Source organism: Podarcis melisellensis, assembly GCF_964234715.1.
Source record: "Podarcis melisellensis genome assembly, chromosome: 6".
Lineage (NCBI taxonomy): Eukaryota > Metazoa > Chordata > Lepidosauria > Squamata > Lacertidae > Podarcis > Podarcis melisellensis.
Window position 1 is genome coordinate 84184051 of NC_138538.1, and position 16401 is coordinate 84200451.

At 44.4% G+C, this 16401-nt stretch overlaps 1 protein-coding gene and 1 long non-coding RNA gene across 3 annotated transcripts in view; one reads left to right on the forward strand and one right to left on the reverse strand.

Moving 5' to 3' along the window:
• LOC309371915 overlaps positions 1-16401 on the reverse strand; it is a 399586-nt gene that overhangs the window by 293276 nt on the left and 89909 nt on the right. The gene's annotated exons all lie outside the window — the stretch shown is intronic.
• Positions 1-16401, forward strand: part of BRINP3 (BMP/retinoic acid inducible neural specific 3) — a 264203-nt gene that overhangs the window by 218263 nt on the left and 29539 nt on the right. For both annotated transcript variants that reach the window (XM_081914847.1, XM_081914848.1), the window contains exon 7: positions 602-824. In XM_081914847.1, the coding sequence (XP_081770973.1) occupies positions 602-824 (223 nt within the window). The remainder of the gene's footprint in view (positions 1-601; positions 825-16401) is intronic.

Consider the following 16401-nt stretch of genomic DNA (forward strand, 5'->3'; position numbering starts at 1 on the left):
TTTGCTTCAGGATGAGAACAGAAATCGTGTTTAGGCGGCACGGCAGCAGCGGGAGGCACCATTAGCTAAAGTGGTGCTTTAGGTTAAGAACAGTTTCAAGTTAAGTACGGACCTCTGGAACGAATTAAGTACTTAACCTGAGGTACCGCTGTATTATTTTTTCAAACGTACAGCCGGTTACATCTTGTGTGTTTACTGAATATGTTTCACATAACCAGAGATTTGTTGTTGTTTTGTGGAGGGAGTCATACAGCACAATCCCAGGTATATTTACTCTGACGTAAGCCTGACTGATTATCCTGGGTACTTCCTCCCATGAAAGTGCGGGTAGGGTTGCAAGCCTAATGAAGCCATGCTCAATTTGTCAAATGTGAAGCAACGGAAAGCAGGCCTTTGCACTTCTGAAAAGCTCATGTCACATTAATATTTATGCTGTGTACAACGTTTAAGAATATTGTGTTTGCCTGCTGTACTACTGTCCATTAAGTGTGACAAATTAAAGTGATAAAAATGGACACAAGCTAGAGGTAACTGTTGTTTTGCTGCACAAAGGCTCACAGAAGCGTATCTTAAAAGAGTGTTGAATTTTCCCATTTTGCAGATGAATTCAAGTTCTTTATGAAAAGGCTGCCCATGAACTATTTCCTCAACACGTCAGCCATTATGCACTTGTGGACAATGGACTCAAATTTCCAGCATCGCTATGAGCAACTGGAAACCAGCACGAAACAGCTGTTCCTCAAGGCGCAGAAAATTGTCCACAAGCTCTTTAGCCTTAGTAAGAGGTGCCATAAACAGCCACTCATCAGCTTGCCGAGGCAAAGGTAAGAGAAACAAAAGAGAAAATGCAACCAACCTGGGACAATGTTTCCCAAATGGGGCTAGCTTGTAGAGATGGCGGGAAGTGGTAACAACGTAAGCTACTAGAAACTCGGAAAGATAAGGCTACATTCCTTCAAAATGCCCTACATGTATAGGAATCACTGACCTAGCACGCTGTTTTGACACTGAAGGGTTATTCACATGGATAGACATGGCAACAGTTTCCAGTTTGATGGCATATTGAGGGAGTGGCTGATACCTTAACCTGGTCATGTGATGCATGGAGGAGAGCATTCATTGTGTGGACGCCATTTTTAGTGGCATATCCATGACCGGGATAAGATGCAAAACTTGTTCCCCAGCTCTCTCACAGATATCAGGGGAGAGAGTTGGAAGAGAAGCCATCCCACTCTTCCAATCTCACCAATTCACCATTTGGGGGCTCTGTAGATTTTATAGCTGTGCATCCTCACTTTTAGGCTGCTTTCCCAATCTTCCATTTGGGAGATGATAAGGTGATGAGACTTGGGAATATAATTCTCTCCTGTTTCTTTGGTGAATTCGAACAGCTAGGAGCTGCCCAGTGGTTTCCAACCAGCTTCTGAAAAGCTGGGGTTGTGTAAATCATCCATCTGAAGTGTAATACGAATGACTGGGACAAATCTTCCTAATGCTTTTACTTGTGTATATTCCTCAAGTCAACAGGCACTATGGGTGCATAACATGGGCATACGGGAAAATGTCGGAGTCTCTTTGATAGTGATTTTACACCATTCTTGAACAAAGGGATTGCCAATATCATGATATTTCTATCGGAGTATAGCCAGAGGGTGTGACTCTATTCTACTGCTAAGCTGTGTAAATTGTCAAAATGAGAGATTACAATTTGCCTACCGTTCTAAAGCCACAATCCTAAGCAAATCCTAAGCAAGCAGTGGGGGAAGGGAGAGATCTTATGTCAGAACTGTGCTTAAAGTCTGGCCCTACTCTCCTCCCTACACAGTTATGCCCTATGCATGAGTAATGTGTGGATGGCGCTATTGCTGAAAGCTTTCTGTCTCAGGATGATAATCTGCACACCACGGGCGCTGACTGGGAGTGCCCAGTGTGCTCTGCCCAGCACTGCAACATCATGACATCACATTGCAATGTCATAGCGGTGTTGTGTGGGGCAGGTCACGGCAGGTCATGCGCTCCAGCGCCATGGCAGCAACTGGGCCCTTGCCTCCACTGTGGGGCCTCACTGGCAGTGACTGTGATCCCCTCTCTCCCAATCCTCCCTCCTTGATCTCCTTTCTGGCACAGCTATTCTCCAACTTCTCCAAGTCTGCCACAGGGATCTGCCTCTGCCATGATGGTGATACCCTCTCCCAACCTCCCTCCTTTCCCTCCCTTTCTCCTTCCTTCCTTCCTTCCTTCCTTCCTTCCTTCCTTCCTTCCTTCCTTCCTTCCTCCCTCCCTCCCTCCCTCCCTCCCTCCCTCCCCACCTCTTCCCTCCCCTTCCCTTCCAACCCAAGTGATGTTAACACAAAAACCTCATACATATACTAAGTAAAAGAATCTAGGTTTACCATCCCCTCTTTCCCATCCCCAATCTTATACACCAGTGTCTCACATCAAACATAACCAATTTGCAGAAAAAGACTCTGCGACCTGAAAACAGAGGCAATGCGCGTATTTTTGTAACCCAATAAAATAATTAATAGATTATATAAAAGCACACACAGTTCAAAGGGCTCGTTTCACACATTCAGCCATCCCAATGACTTTTCCCAGCCAAAGCAGGCTGACATGAGGAAAGCTAACTAGTGTAGTCTGAAAGGACAGTGATGAGTCAAGGGATACTGAAGCATTCAGTACAGCTGTCAGCTGGAAAAAGACACTGGTTGTCTCTGTCCCTCTTCTCTCTCTCCCGAACGTCTGTCCCTGGCTGAGGCAGTCTAGGATTCAGAACTGCCTCTCTGTCTCTCTCTTCTCTATCATTCTCTATCACAGAAGGAGATAGAGAGGCAGTTCTGCATCCCAGCCACCTGCCAAAGGTAGGGCCGGTGAAAAATGCTTAAACTTTTCTCATTGACTTTGTGGGGCCTTAACCCCCATAAATATATTATTGTGGGGCCTTAACCCCTACAAATATATTATTGTGGGGGCTGCAGCACCCACAGCCCACTGGAGATGGCGCCAGTGGTACACACTTCCTTAGAATCAAAGTCCATTGTCCAAGGGTGTAGCCACTGGGCCAAGACACGTTAAGGCTTCCTTAAAAGGCTAAAGGGACCCCTGACCATTAGGTCCAGTTGTGACTGAGTCTGGGGTTGCGGCGCTCATCTCGCTTTATTGACCAAGGGAGCCGGTGTACAGCTTCCAGGTCATGTGACCAGCATGATAAAGCCACTTCTGGCGAACCAGAGCAGCGCACGGAAACGCCGTTTACCTTCCTGCCAGAGTGGTACCTATTTATCTGCTTGCACTTTGACATGCTTTCAAACTGCTAGGTTGGCAGGAGCAGGGACCGAGCAACAGGCGCTCACCCTGGGGATTCGAACCTCCGACCTTCTGATCGGCAAGTCCTAGGCTCTGTGGTTTAACCCACAGCACCACCTGCATCCCTAAACGCTTCCTTGCTTCCTGGTGAAAACCACTTTCTCCCTCCAGTGTAGAAATTAGCATTGGGTGGGGATCTCCCTTTGTTGCCAATAGAAGTATTTAATGCCCGCCCCCCATACTAATTGGTCTGTGGTGCAAGGGATATTTGTCAAGATCACTCTCATCAGGGAAGGTTGAAACCTCTCCCCATGTTCTGCGGTGCTGAGCATAAACACAAACACACAGCCTAGAACTGCTTTAAAACACACAACACACAAACACAAACAAGCGCCCCACATGATTGCTAAGCGCTACATTAGTGTAATTTGTACTCATGCCCCGAGTTTGATGTAAATGCAATCACAATTAGGATAAAACTCCAATCCAAACACCCTTTAGTTGGAAGTCAGCCTCCTTGATTTTAGCAGAACATTCTTCCAGGTACATATCTTTCCTCCCACAACCTAAAATATTGTTTATTGTACACATACATTTTCTATATAGGTGCCCTTGCTATACTGTTTTAGATGTCTGCTGATAACTTCTTTGTTTTAGCAAGCCTACCCAGACATATAATTTAGTCATGTATATTCATTTTTGATGTTTTCTGATTTTTATCCATATTTTCTTGACAACTATTTTATGTATACTTGTTTTTTAAACAAGAAAAACCAGTTTTGCTGGTTTTATGGAGTGATAATTTTATTATGTACACTGCCTAAAGAGTTTTCTGATTTAAGCAGTCTATAAATATTTAAGAAATAATATGAACTTGGGAGTTACAGTGGCATGCATCATGTAGGAATTATGTTTAGAAACCTTTGATTTCTGCCTCTCAGTTGCTCCCGGATGATGTGACCCTCCCCCTTTTAACCAATTAAAGCTCCTACACTCCATGCAGAAAGTATGGCCAGCACATCTCAGGTTAAATCAAGTCTAACAATGAGGGATTACCGCATTCAGAAAATGTTATCCCTTGGCCTTGATGAGGAGGGAATGGACCATGGCAAATCACTGGTGCGGGATGTTAGAATGCACTAAAGCCTGCCTGCAAACACAGACAAATATATTGAATATAGAACAGGCAAGTCAGACATAAGTGACTGTGATAAATTATGCCAAGACTGGCTCACCGATGAGGCAAGGTGAGATGATCTCTTCGGGAAGCAAGATAATGGTGTTGATCTGTATCCCCGCCCCTGTTCCTGATGTAGATCTACACTCAGGTCTTCTTCCCTGGCGGGGGGGGGGCACCATTTGGGGGTTCACCTCAGGTGCCATAAAGTCTTGGACCAGCCCTGCATTATGCATTCATAAACCTGCAGTCACTGGCTCTTCCAGTTGTAGAACAGGCATGGTGTCTTTTCCTGTGGTGAGGAAAGGTTACAAGGGCTGAGATTGTCCTTGTGTGTTGGGAGATCTGACTATGCTGCCAAATGCAATTCCTAGCTTGTAGAAGAGAAATCCTGGGAATCCCAGTCCTTGTGGCAACCATAGTTTGTGGTCTAACTATTGGCTGTGATGGTATTTTTTGGGATGCGAGTGGCGCTGTGGTCTAAACTACTGAGCCTCTTGAGCTTGCAGATTGGAAGGTCGGCAGTTTGAATCCCCGCGATGGGGTGAGCTCCTGTTGCTCTGTCCAAGCTCCTGCCAACCTAGCAGTTTGAAAGCACACCAGTGCAAGTAGATAAAAAGGTACCATTGTGGTAGGAAATTAAACGGTGTTTCCATGAGCTCTGGCTTCCATCATGGTGTTTCTGTTGCACCAGAAGTGGTTTATTCCTGCTGGCCACATGACCTAGAAAGCTGCCTGTGGTCAAATGCCAGCTCTCTCAGCCTGAAAGAAAGATGAGCTCCGCAACCCCATAGTCCCCTTTGTTTGGACTTAACCATCCAGGGGTCCTTTACCTTTTTTTACTTTAGTTTTTGATCCACAGCAGCTCCTTCACACATACAGGTCACCACTTGCCATTGCCATTAGAATGAATGAATATGCATGGATAAACCAACCCTTAAAGGGAGCAAAAAGAGTTCAAAGAAGAACTCATGCCTATTCAAGCTTATATAAAATGGGATGGTTGGTTATCAATATTGATTTATCTATTTCCATTTATAAACAGCTTCCTATGAAACAACTTGAAGCCATTAGCGATGATAACATCAACAATAAAAAAAACTAAAACAGTTTCAAATATAAAAAATGATTAAGCAATCCCACATGTAGAACCATTTCATATAAAACAATTCAGATCCAGTGAAGTTACAGAACAGGATAAAACTCCCAATTTAGCAAGCCTTGTTGAAGACAGAAGGTATTAAATAGGTGCTGAAAAGACAACAGAGACAGTGCCTGTCTGATATTTAACAGGGAAATCCAAAGGTTGGGTGCTGCCACACTAGAAGTCCAACTCCTTCATCATACGGAATGGACTTCCTAATTAGATGGTATCTGCAAGGCGCCATCACCTGCAGAGTGCAAGATATATAAGGGGAAATATATTTCAGACATCCTGGTCCCAAGCTCTCTAGGGCTATGTCTTAAGTTGTGGGTGAAAAATATCAGACGACACAGCGATGCTTCAAACAGCTCTTGTTTATTCTCAGGCCAGGACAGAACTGAACTGAACTGAAGGGCTTAGTCAGCCTGCTTATATAGAGCTCCAGTACCATGTTACTGTAACAACTTTCTAAAACTATCCAATCACTGAACGTCACTTTCAATCCTTCATTTGCATAACTATCTACAGTATCTCCCTGCTGGCCCAGGGTGAGAACTTCAGTACATAACACTATGGACACCAGGACAGGCACCCTGAACTTAGTCTGGTATTCCCAGCCTTGTTTTCATCTTGCTGCTGTTCTACCCAGAAATATATAAATATGTAAATAATAAATAAATGAAGCTCTCTGCCCCATGTGCTTATCACTAAATTGCTTCCTTCCAGGACCACATTCCACTTTGCTCCAAAATCTGATTTGAATTTAACAAGTTGGGGTTGGGGCATATGCTAAAATTCATTTCGGTGTCTCGTCTGCCATCTCCCTAGATTAGCTTGTCAGCCTTTCCTTTGGTCCAAGATGTGAAGTCTGCTTGGGAACCAAGGCTTCCTTACTATATAATTTCAGGCTGTAATACCTTCCAGATGGATTTCTCTAATTATAGTATATCCCCGAAGAGAAGAACAATGATGGCTTTTAAGTTATGAAGGGTGACTTTAAAAATGCATTATGATGAAGTGACAGATCCTCCGCCCTCCAGAAGCGTTTTACTCATTGATAGAAGGTCCATAAATCATTGACACGACACTTCTCCTAAATTATCTGTACCGCAGATTTCCCAGATTCAGTTGGTCATTTTCCAAAGGTATTAAAAGAAGAAGAAGCCAACAGCCTAGACTGTTCTCTTCTTTTACAACCGTGCTGTCATTAGGATTCCATCCAGCATCCATTGAAGCTAAGGGGAGCCATAGTAAATAGAGTATTCGCTGAAACTATGCCAAGGCAAAATATGATTCACTATACCAACAGTTATTCACTAGAGGGACAGATTGCTGTCTTATGGCATCCATAAATTCAAATCAAGAGCATAATTTTTCTTATAGAAAATGGAGAATGCTTGAAATGCCTTAGAATAAATCATACAGGTTTTATGAGAATCTTGCAGTATGTTATGGGTGCCTTAGCCACCTCTTCTGCCTCCCTGCCAAGTCATTATCAGGCTGATCCTATGCAGAATTACACAGCCCGAGTCTCCCGATTTCAACTGTGCCTCTGACTGCATGAGATTGGGCTGTACAGGGTCAGATTACTCCAGCAGTAACAAAGAAAACCTTATGGTTAAGTCACTGGTCCTCCTGCCCTACCTCTTTCTAACCTTGTGGAATCTGGATCTCCAGTATCTCATAAAGGAGTCCTGACCAGCCCAGCTACCTGAGATCTTTTAATGTGAGACGTCATCCCAGGGATTGAACCTGGAACCTTCTGCATGAAAGGCATTGTGCACATTCCATTGAGCAGTGGTCCTTTTGCAAACCCCTCTGCTGCTTTTCTCTTCCCCATCCCCTTCCCATAAATAATGTGGTCAGCTTTCATGACTCATGTAAAGACTGTAGTTTCCATGTGTTTGGTACAGTCATACCTTGGTTGTTGAATGCCTTGGTACTCTTACGTTTCAGCTCCCAAACGATCGGAACCCGGAAGTGAGTGTTCTGGTTTTCGAACATTTTTTGGCTTCCGCTATTGTTTCTGGCTTGCCCGCACAATCGGAAGCCAATCAGAAGCTGTGCCTTGGTTTCCGAACATTTTGGAAGTCGAATGGACTTCCGGAACGCATTCTGTTTGAAAACCAAGGTACGACTGTGATCCCAGGAGACGTTGTTCTTGTTGTTGCTGTTGTTGTTGTTGTCATCTCCTCCTCTTCCTCCTTCATAATATTCACTTCCATAACAGATATGTCAAAGAGGATGTATAAGAATTAAATGAGCAGGAAGCATCCTTAAAAAGCATCATTAAAAACATCTGAAGGGAGGGAGGGGTGGTTCCACTAAAACAGGATACACATTTTCCCAAATTTGGGTCTCCACTTGCTTTTGGACTATGATTTCCTTCATTCCAGACCACTGGTCCTGCTAGCTGCTAGGGATTATCGGAGTTGTAATCCAAAAACGACTAGAGACCCAAGCTTGGGAAACCCTGTACTCAAAGAAGTGAAACAAGGAAGTGATTATCCTATTGTGTATGGCAGGCATCCCCAAACTCGGCCCTCCAGATGTTTGGGGACTACAATTCCCATCATCCCGGACCACTGGTCTTGTTAGCTAGGGATGATGGGAGTTGTAGTGCCAAAACATTGTTTGAGGATGCCTGGTGTAGGGTATTCTGGCTCCCATCTAGGCACAGTTGTGCATAATCATCTAGAAAGCCACAACAAGAGTCAGCTGTGGTACAAATTCTCCCAGATATAAATAAATGTGCACCATGTGATTGTGAATTAAATGGCTCAACAGCACTTGCCCCGATCCATTTCTGCCACAATTTGTTTGAAATCCTGAAGAATGCTTGGAATCCAGCTCTTGAAAGGGCACCAAGGACTCTTTGTGTGAAGTTTCTTGTCACTTCAGAGAGCTGCAATTCCCAGGGCTCTTTGGTTTGTGGCCATTAACATTAAACAGGCTTTAAACTGCTTTAAATTTGCAATGTAAACACGTCTAAGTCTTCTATTTGTTAAGGGATTTTCTACTCTCGGATTCATTTAGAGAATTGACCTTTTTTTGTAATGCTGTAACCTTTGAGCTGAGAGAACAGCTTTTTGCATACCAGAAATACAATGGAAATCATGGTGGAGTAGACTGTGGCCAAGTGACCTTGTATGTCTGCTCAATCTGCTCTCCACATGCCTAACTGATGATGGGCAACTTCAAGGGCTTGGTACTCTCTCCTTGATGTCCTTTATTTTAAAATCAGGTATAGACCAGACAGTACTTTAAATAGAGCTCGCCCCAAGAAGAGTGCATGAGTATGGGACCAATGGCCCTCCCAATGTGCCAACCAGGGGTTGGCAACGTGTGGTCCATGGGTCAGATATGGCCCACAAAGACCATTTTACTGGCCCCCAACCCGTCCCCGAACCAAGCTGACCACCTGGCGAGTCCCCAGAGCGCTGCGCTAAACCAGTGCAACACGATGCGGGTACTCACTGAGTAGCACTGGAAATCGAGTCTGCGCACACGCAGATACCAGAAATTGCCTCTGCGCATGCCCAGATACCAAAAATCGCTTTTGCGCAGGCATGATTTTCAGCATCTGAGCATGCGCAGAAGTGATTTCCAGCATTGCGCTGCGCCAGCCCGTCCCACAGATGATCTCCGTGGGAGTGATCCTGCCCAGGGCTGGTAAGCCTTGCTGATCCCTGGGCTAGACTCCAAAATGCCATCATCTTCATGCCTGCATCATCATAAGGATCAATTTGGCACAGAGGTGATTTCTATATATGAAGGGTATATCCAGAACATCAGACATAATACCTATAGAAATAATACCATCAGTCATAACATTTGTCTAGCCTATAAAGTGATGGTGTGTGTGTGTTTTAATTGGAAAGATATGTTTTAGGCATTTCCCAAGTTTTCACTGTAAAGGTATTTAATTATACAAATGAACTCGTAAGAAGTCCCATTGAATCAAGTAAATCCTACCTGTGTCATCTGAGCAGTGTGAGAGAGCATCTCCGAGCTGATTTACAAACTTGGATCCACATACAACGTACACCTGAAATATGTGACTGGTAAATGGAAATGCAACTATTTGTTCACTAAGCTCCTGCACTAAATTATCTCCCTTCAATAGAAATGATTTTTTTTTTCAATTTTCAGTGGCTTAAAATTAATCCCAGTATGCAGACAGGTGCATTTTGTTCCATGTAAATAAACTTCTTAGCCTCCTTTTGTCTTTCTATCGTACATAGAATTTATATGGTCACTTTATACTTCAAAAATCAGCCTGCATTGAAAGAAATAATCATCGTCTTGAATTAACTGGAAAGTTTTGCAGTCTTTTATAGCATCCGAGCAGCACACAATTTATATTCATTCAATCATCTGGCTTTTCATTTTCATTTTACAGTGTAGAAGCCAAAGTAACATTTGTGGGCTGTCAGATCTGGAGGAAGATTTGCAATCAAATGCAGTTTTCTGTATCTGACAGTGATCGTGCAAGTCTAAAATTCCATATGGAGCTTTAATAGGAGGGAAAAAGAAGCAAAATAAAGCATCTTCTGTATGTACCAGTTTTGTTAATTTAATATTCATATGCAGAGGAATAAGCTTCCATTGCATCTTTATTGAGCACGCCCCATCCCTTCAATATCCCTCTGTATTGAATATTATGAGAATGTTGCAGTGGGAGTTCTGCTGAAATCTCAAGCAGTGATTAGTTGAACCTGCTGTGATGTCACAGAGGTGCAAAGAGTGCAGAAGGGCTACGATTGAGTAAATTGTGTTTATCCTCCTAGAGAAGTGGATGGTGGGCAAACTGGTATGGTGGTAGAAAAAGACACCTGAGTCAACAGTGTGGCAAGAGAAGTGGGCATTGAGGTTGTTGTTGTTGTTTAGTTGTGTCCGACTCTTCGTGACCCCATGGACCAGAGCATGCCAGGCACTCCTGTTTTCCACTGCCTCCCGCAGTTTGGTCAGACTCATGTTTGTAGCTTCGAGAACACTGTCCAACCATCTCGTCCTCTGCCGTCCCCTTCTCCTTGTGCCCTCCGTCTTTCCCAACATCAGGGTCTTTTCCAGGGAGTCTTCTCTTCTCATGAGGTGGCCAAAGTATTGGAGCCTCAGCTTCAGAATCTGTCATTCCAGTGAGCACTCAGGGCTGATTTCCTTCAGAATGGATAGGTTTGATCTTCTTGTAGTCCATGGGACTCTCAAGAGTCTCCTCCAGCACCAAAATTCAAAAGCATCAATTCTTCGGCGATCAGCCTTCTTTATGGTCCAGCTCTCACAATGAGAGAGCATTGAGGTAGGAAAAGACAAAACTGAGAAGGGGCTATATGGCCAGGAATGTAGAAATAAGGAAGAGTGAAATTTATTTGATATATTGGTTTGAAATAACCAGACAAATCTTGACCTGTAGGTTTCCGCTGTCTTTATTAGTACACTGCAAGCTACCTGTCGGTTTGATTCTGGCTTGTTTTTGACACTATAGGTCATGGGTAGGCAAGATCCGGGGGCCAGATCCGGCCCAATCGCCTTCTAAATCCGCCCCGTGGATGGTCCGGGAATCAGCGTGTTTTTACAAATGAGCTTTAGACTTCCTCATTAAAATACGAACCAAAGCAAATTTCTCCCCCATCCTTGCTTGGTGACACTAAAGGCAAAGGCATGGTCTGCCCTTCTCAGATATGGAAGCAAAGGGTCTTTCCTAGATGGTCACACAAAGGTAAACAGTCACCCACACAGTTTCTCCATCCATATTCCAAGCATTTGGTGGGTTATTTTGCTAGATCTGAATAATGTCTGATAGACTTATTAAATATACATACTGAATTATTAGACTGCTGAGCAAACTAATGTCTACATTACTGAAAAAAGGACATCTGCTGAATGCATTCTTTATAATCTTTTGCTTTCGTATATCTGCAAGTGCCTTGGCTGATTCCCTTTGGAAAGAACTGCAAATATTTCCCCATGAAGAAAATACATTTGTAAAGGCATTTGGGTCTCTTCTATCACCCTCATCTCGTGAATGCGTATTTACAAAAAGGCTTTTTAATCTATTTAAAACACAATGACATAGTAAGTCAAGAATGGAAATGGTTTAAGTTGGCTTGTGATTTGTCAGTTTGCATGGAGTTTTAATCAACGGAGGCTCTGTGTCTGCTAGCTAAATGCCCCTTATTGAAATAAAGACATGGATCGCAAACAAAGAAGTGCAGACAAGCAAACGCTAGAGGTGATCAAGTGTCACTGAAGTGAAGTCTAATAAAAACATTCATCATTAGCATTGATGTTGCGCTTTCAGTTTTTCAAACCATCTCCGTAATACTTACAGCAGTACCATAAGTTTCCTTAACACATTTTGGGGGGAAATGGGACTTAGCAGGTGAGGAGAGTTGGAGAGAGGAAAAACAATGGCTTTGTCTAAGGCCATGCAGTGAGCAGCAGTTGAGGTGAGACTTGTATCAGAGACATCCTGGCTCACCTTTGCCATCATATTACACCAGGTCTCAAAATGCAGCTTCAAGTTGCATTGAGCTGAGCAGGACATGGGCACACCTAACTGTTTCTAGACTGCCGTCCAAATCTCAGACACCAACAAATACATTCATAAGGAGGTGGCACTGTGGGTTAAACCACAGAGTCTAGGACTTGCCAATCAGAAGGTCGGCGATTCGAATCCCCGTGACGGAGTGAGCTCCTGATGCTCAGTCCCTACTCCTGCCAACCTAGCAGTTCGAAAGGACGTCAAAGTGCAAATAGATAAATAGGTACCGCTCCGGCGGGAAGGTAAATGGCGTTTCCGTGTGCTGCTCTGGTTCGCCAGAAGCAGCTTAGTCATGCTGGCCACATGACCCAGAAGCTGTATGCCGGCTCCCTTGGCCAATAAAGCGAGATGAGCGCCGCAACCCCAGAGTCGTCTGCAACTGGACCTAATAGTCAGGGGTCCCTTTACCTTTACCTTTATGCTTCATAGGAGGCATGAGTCATGTGCATGTTGTGTGTTCATTCCTTTAAGGGTGTTCACTGATAACCAACACAAAGAGACATACCCCTCTCACTTAAAACTGCAGGGAAGTCAAAACTAATCGGCAGAAGCATTGTAAAAAGCAGAATAAACAAGAGGAAAAGAGCTACACAGGGCAACCCAATAGCCTTTTGGAAGATGACCACCTTAGTGTGGCCTCTATTGCTTGTTGTTTAGTCGTGTCCGACTCTTCGTGGCCCCATGGACCAAAGCACGCCAGTCCTCCTGTCTTCCACTGCCTCCCGCAGTTTGGTCAAACTCATGTTTGTAGCTTTGAGAACACTGTCCCACCATCTCGTTCTCCGTCATCCCCTTCTCCTTGTGCCCTCCAACTTTCCCAACATCAGGGTCTTTTCCAGGGCGTCTTCTCTTCTCAAGAGGTGGCCAAAGTATTGGAGCCTCAGCTTCAAGATCTGTCCTTCCAGTGAGCACTCAGGGCTTATTTCCTTAAGAATGGATAGTGTTATCTCTACCATGCAGTAAAGGAGACATCCAGTAAAGGACGTCCCTTGGGAGAGAATTCTGGAGCCCATCCACACCCATGTTATATTATGGAGTTGGTGGTACATGAAGCAGCCTTTGAGAAAGATCTCAGTGAGCAAGCTTGTATACAAACTAGTTACCCTGGACCCAGACTATTTGGGCTTTGAAGGGAAACATGAGAGATTTAAAATGTAATGAACTGGATATCCATTATGTTCTTTGGGGGAAATGATGTTACAGGCTCCATGCAGTCTGTACCAACTCAGCTCCCAAATGATCATGTGGTTTAGCGCAATGTGTTGAGTTTGGAATCTGCAGCTGTTATAAAATATAGCAGCTAGGTTTCTCACTGGGAGTGTTTCTCAAAGAGAACTGCTTGCTGTGGTGGTCCTTGTGTGTGTCCGTCCTTTCTCTTAAAAGACATGCCTGGTATGTAATAGAAACTCCCCTCTCTTTTCTGGATGTTGTTCCCTCCACATTAGCTGGAAACTAGTAGGAACCTTTCAGGGATGCAGGTGGTGCTGTGGGTTAAACCACAGAGCTAGTTGCTGATCAGAAGGTCAGCGGTTCGAATCCCCTGTGATTAGGTGAGCTCCCATTGCTCGGTCCCTACTCCTGCCCACCTAGCAGTTCGAAAGCACATCAAAGTGCAAGTAGATAAATAGGTACCCCTCCGGCAGGAAGGTAAAGGGTGTTTCTGTGCACTGCTCTGGTTCGCCAGAAGCGACTTAGTCATGCTGGCCACATGACCCAGAAGCTGTATGCCAGCTCCCTTGGCCATTAAAGCGAGATGAGCGCCGCAACCCCAGAGTCGGTCACAACTGGACCTAATGGTCAGGGGTCCCTTTACCTTTACCTAGTAGGAACCTTAAGTCTTGCCTATGTAGTAAGTCCTATCTCAGGCATAGGCAAACTTGGCCCTCCAGAAGTTTTGGGACTACAACTCCCATCATCCCTGACCACTGGTCCTGTTAGCTAGGGATGATTGAAGTTGTAGTCCCAAAACATCTGGAGGGCTGAGTTTGCCTATGCCTGTCCTAGCTGCTATGCTGACTGTTGTTCACTGATAAATACACCTGTTGGAGTTTCCCTGACTCTTTCTGCTTCCAGGAATTAGGGCAGATCCATTGTGTGGTTTCCTCAAGTACCTTGCCCAAACCCACGAGATACTGCAGACTTAGAAAGTGCATGTTTCATTTGGCATTTAACTTTATCAATTCATCCTAGAGGACTTTATGTTTTAGGGGACAACTTACAAATGCTGCACAAAAAAGGAGCTGGGTTTTGGCCCACTGCCAAGTTCACTTAAAGAGCCAATTTTAACCTTTAACTCCTAAAGGCCTTGGGGACCAGGGGATATCAGGGACTGCTTTCTGCCACACAGACCTGAAGAAGGCCTTTCTCAGGTGCCCTTCACAAGTCTTTTGAGGAGAAGGAAGTGGTGAGCTGTGATAGGACCTTCTCAGTTGTGCCCCTGGGATGCTTTCCTCAGGGCACTGTGGGTGTCTGTTATCTTTTCCATGGCAAAGCTCCGACCTTTTTATTCATTCAGACATTTTAGAATTTGAGCTTTAATGCATATTTTCAACCTGATTTTTATTGCTATTCTGCTGCTCCTGTTTTATGCTGTATTTTTTGACGCAATTGGTTATTGTGTTGTTGCTTTGGTACTTCAAATGCTGTGGCAGCTGCAGTGAGTTGCTACTGTCTGAAGAGCAGCGTATAAATCTAAATAAGTAAGATTTTGCATCCATTGCAGTTTCTGTACCATTTGTGAAAGGAGACCAGGGCAGAATCGCCATTGCTGGGTCATTTTACTCTAGGAAAGGTTGCAGTTTGCAAACTCTTGGGCGTTGATGCCATCTTCAATTTCAGGTACAGTGGCAAGTCTAGTAGCATCCTTAAGCTCTTGCTCTGCAGCTATATAGCATTTTTCGACTGTCCAAAATACTTCACATAGATAATAGTTGGTGACTATCCTTATAACCCTAATTAGTATGCTGTGGAAATCCATTGGTAATGAGAGACATCAGCTGGTGCCAAGTCTAAGCAGTAGAAATTGTGGATGAATAAAGTAAAAGCAAACAAAATATATTTTGAAAGGAAACAATGCTCAACATTATAATAAAATACTGGAGCAAATGGTATTTTCCCTGGCACATTTGCGAAATGGAAGCATCTTGGCAAACAATGGCAAATCTACAAATAATTCAAAACAAGTGAATAAAACCCAAAACAACTGAATAAAAAGGGATAATGCCTGGTAAACAAAGTTCACAGACAAACCATGTTTGATTCAGCAAGTGCCAGTGTTTGAATTTCTGAGAGCACTTCATTTGGCTCTCCACAAAAGGGAGCTCATTTGAAGTGCCCAGGCTCCGTGCTAGGAGAGCAGCTCGCAAAGTGCTCCCAGGTTTTAGGGGATAATGTGGGGGAGCTCCCTAGAGGGCATAAGAAAAATGAGGTTGTCAGGGAACTGACATCGGAGCCAGAAGTGGAGGCAAGGCTCCCAAGCGATGCCGGAGAAGGGCCAAGCAGGGAGAGAGGGAACTCATCGGCTGGGGAAGGAAATCAGCGTAACACCAGGGATAAAGGGGGGCGGATGGGGGAATCGGAGAGGGGGCTCCAGGACTCTTCGCCGGAGACCAGCGGGGAGAGCACGGGTCCTCCGCTACCCACACCCACCCTGCGCAGAAGACTTCCGTGCAGGGAAAGTAGGCATAGACTTGGCGTCAAAGAACTTCTTTGCTGGAAGAAGTTCAAGAAATGCCCACTGGTGGATTCTGCTAGCGACTGAAACAGCCACAAAGTGAAGGGCTGTCCAGCCAGGAAAAGGTTTAACCAGGCAACCTAGCCAGGAGTGGCGGCAACTTACGCACGAGCAACCCCATATAACCATTACAGAGGTCAACCAGATGATTTTCTCCAGGTGATCCTCCTTTGAAAGTTTGCTCAGGATGAGGCTGAAAGTTCAAGTAAACTAGCCAGAGTCTTCAGAGCTGGGAGCAGGTCTAACATAGCAACTTGCATACCTGCAAGTCAAACCTTGGGTGAGCTCTTAAGTCTTCCCTCCATGCATCTGGTGAGCAGTCTATCTCTAGAAATCAAAGTGTGCACATATTTTCCCCATTTATATTCAGTTTTTACATTATAATTAAAATAGAGCTGCATATCTGTTCTGGGGTTTGGAGTGAAGGTGTGTTGGTGATGTCACCATTTCAAAAATCTGCAGGATCAGTTTTTCCTCGACACCTCAACTCTTAAGAA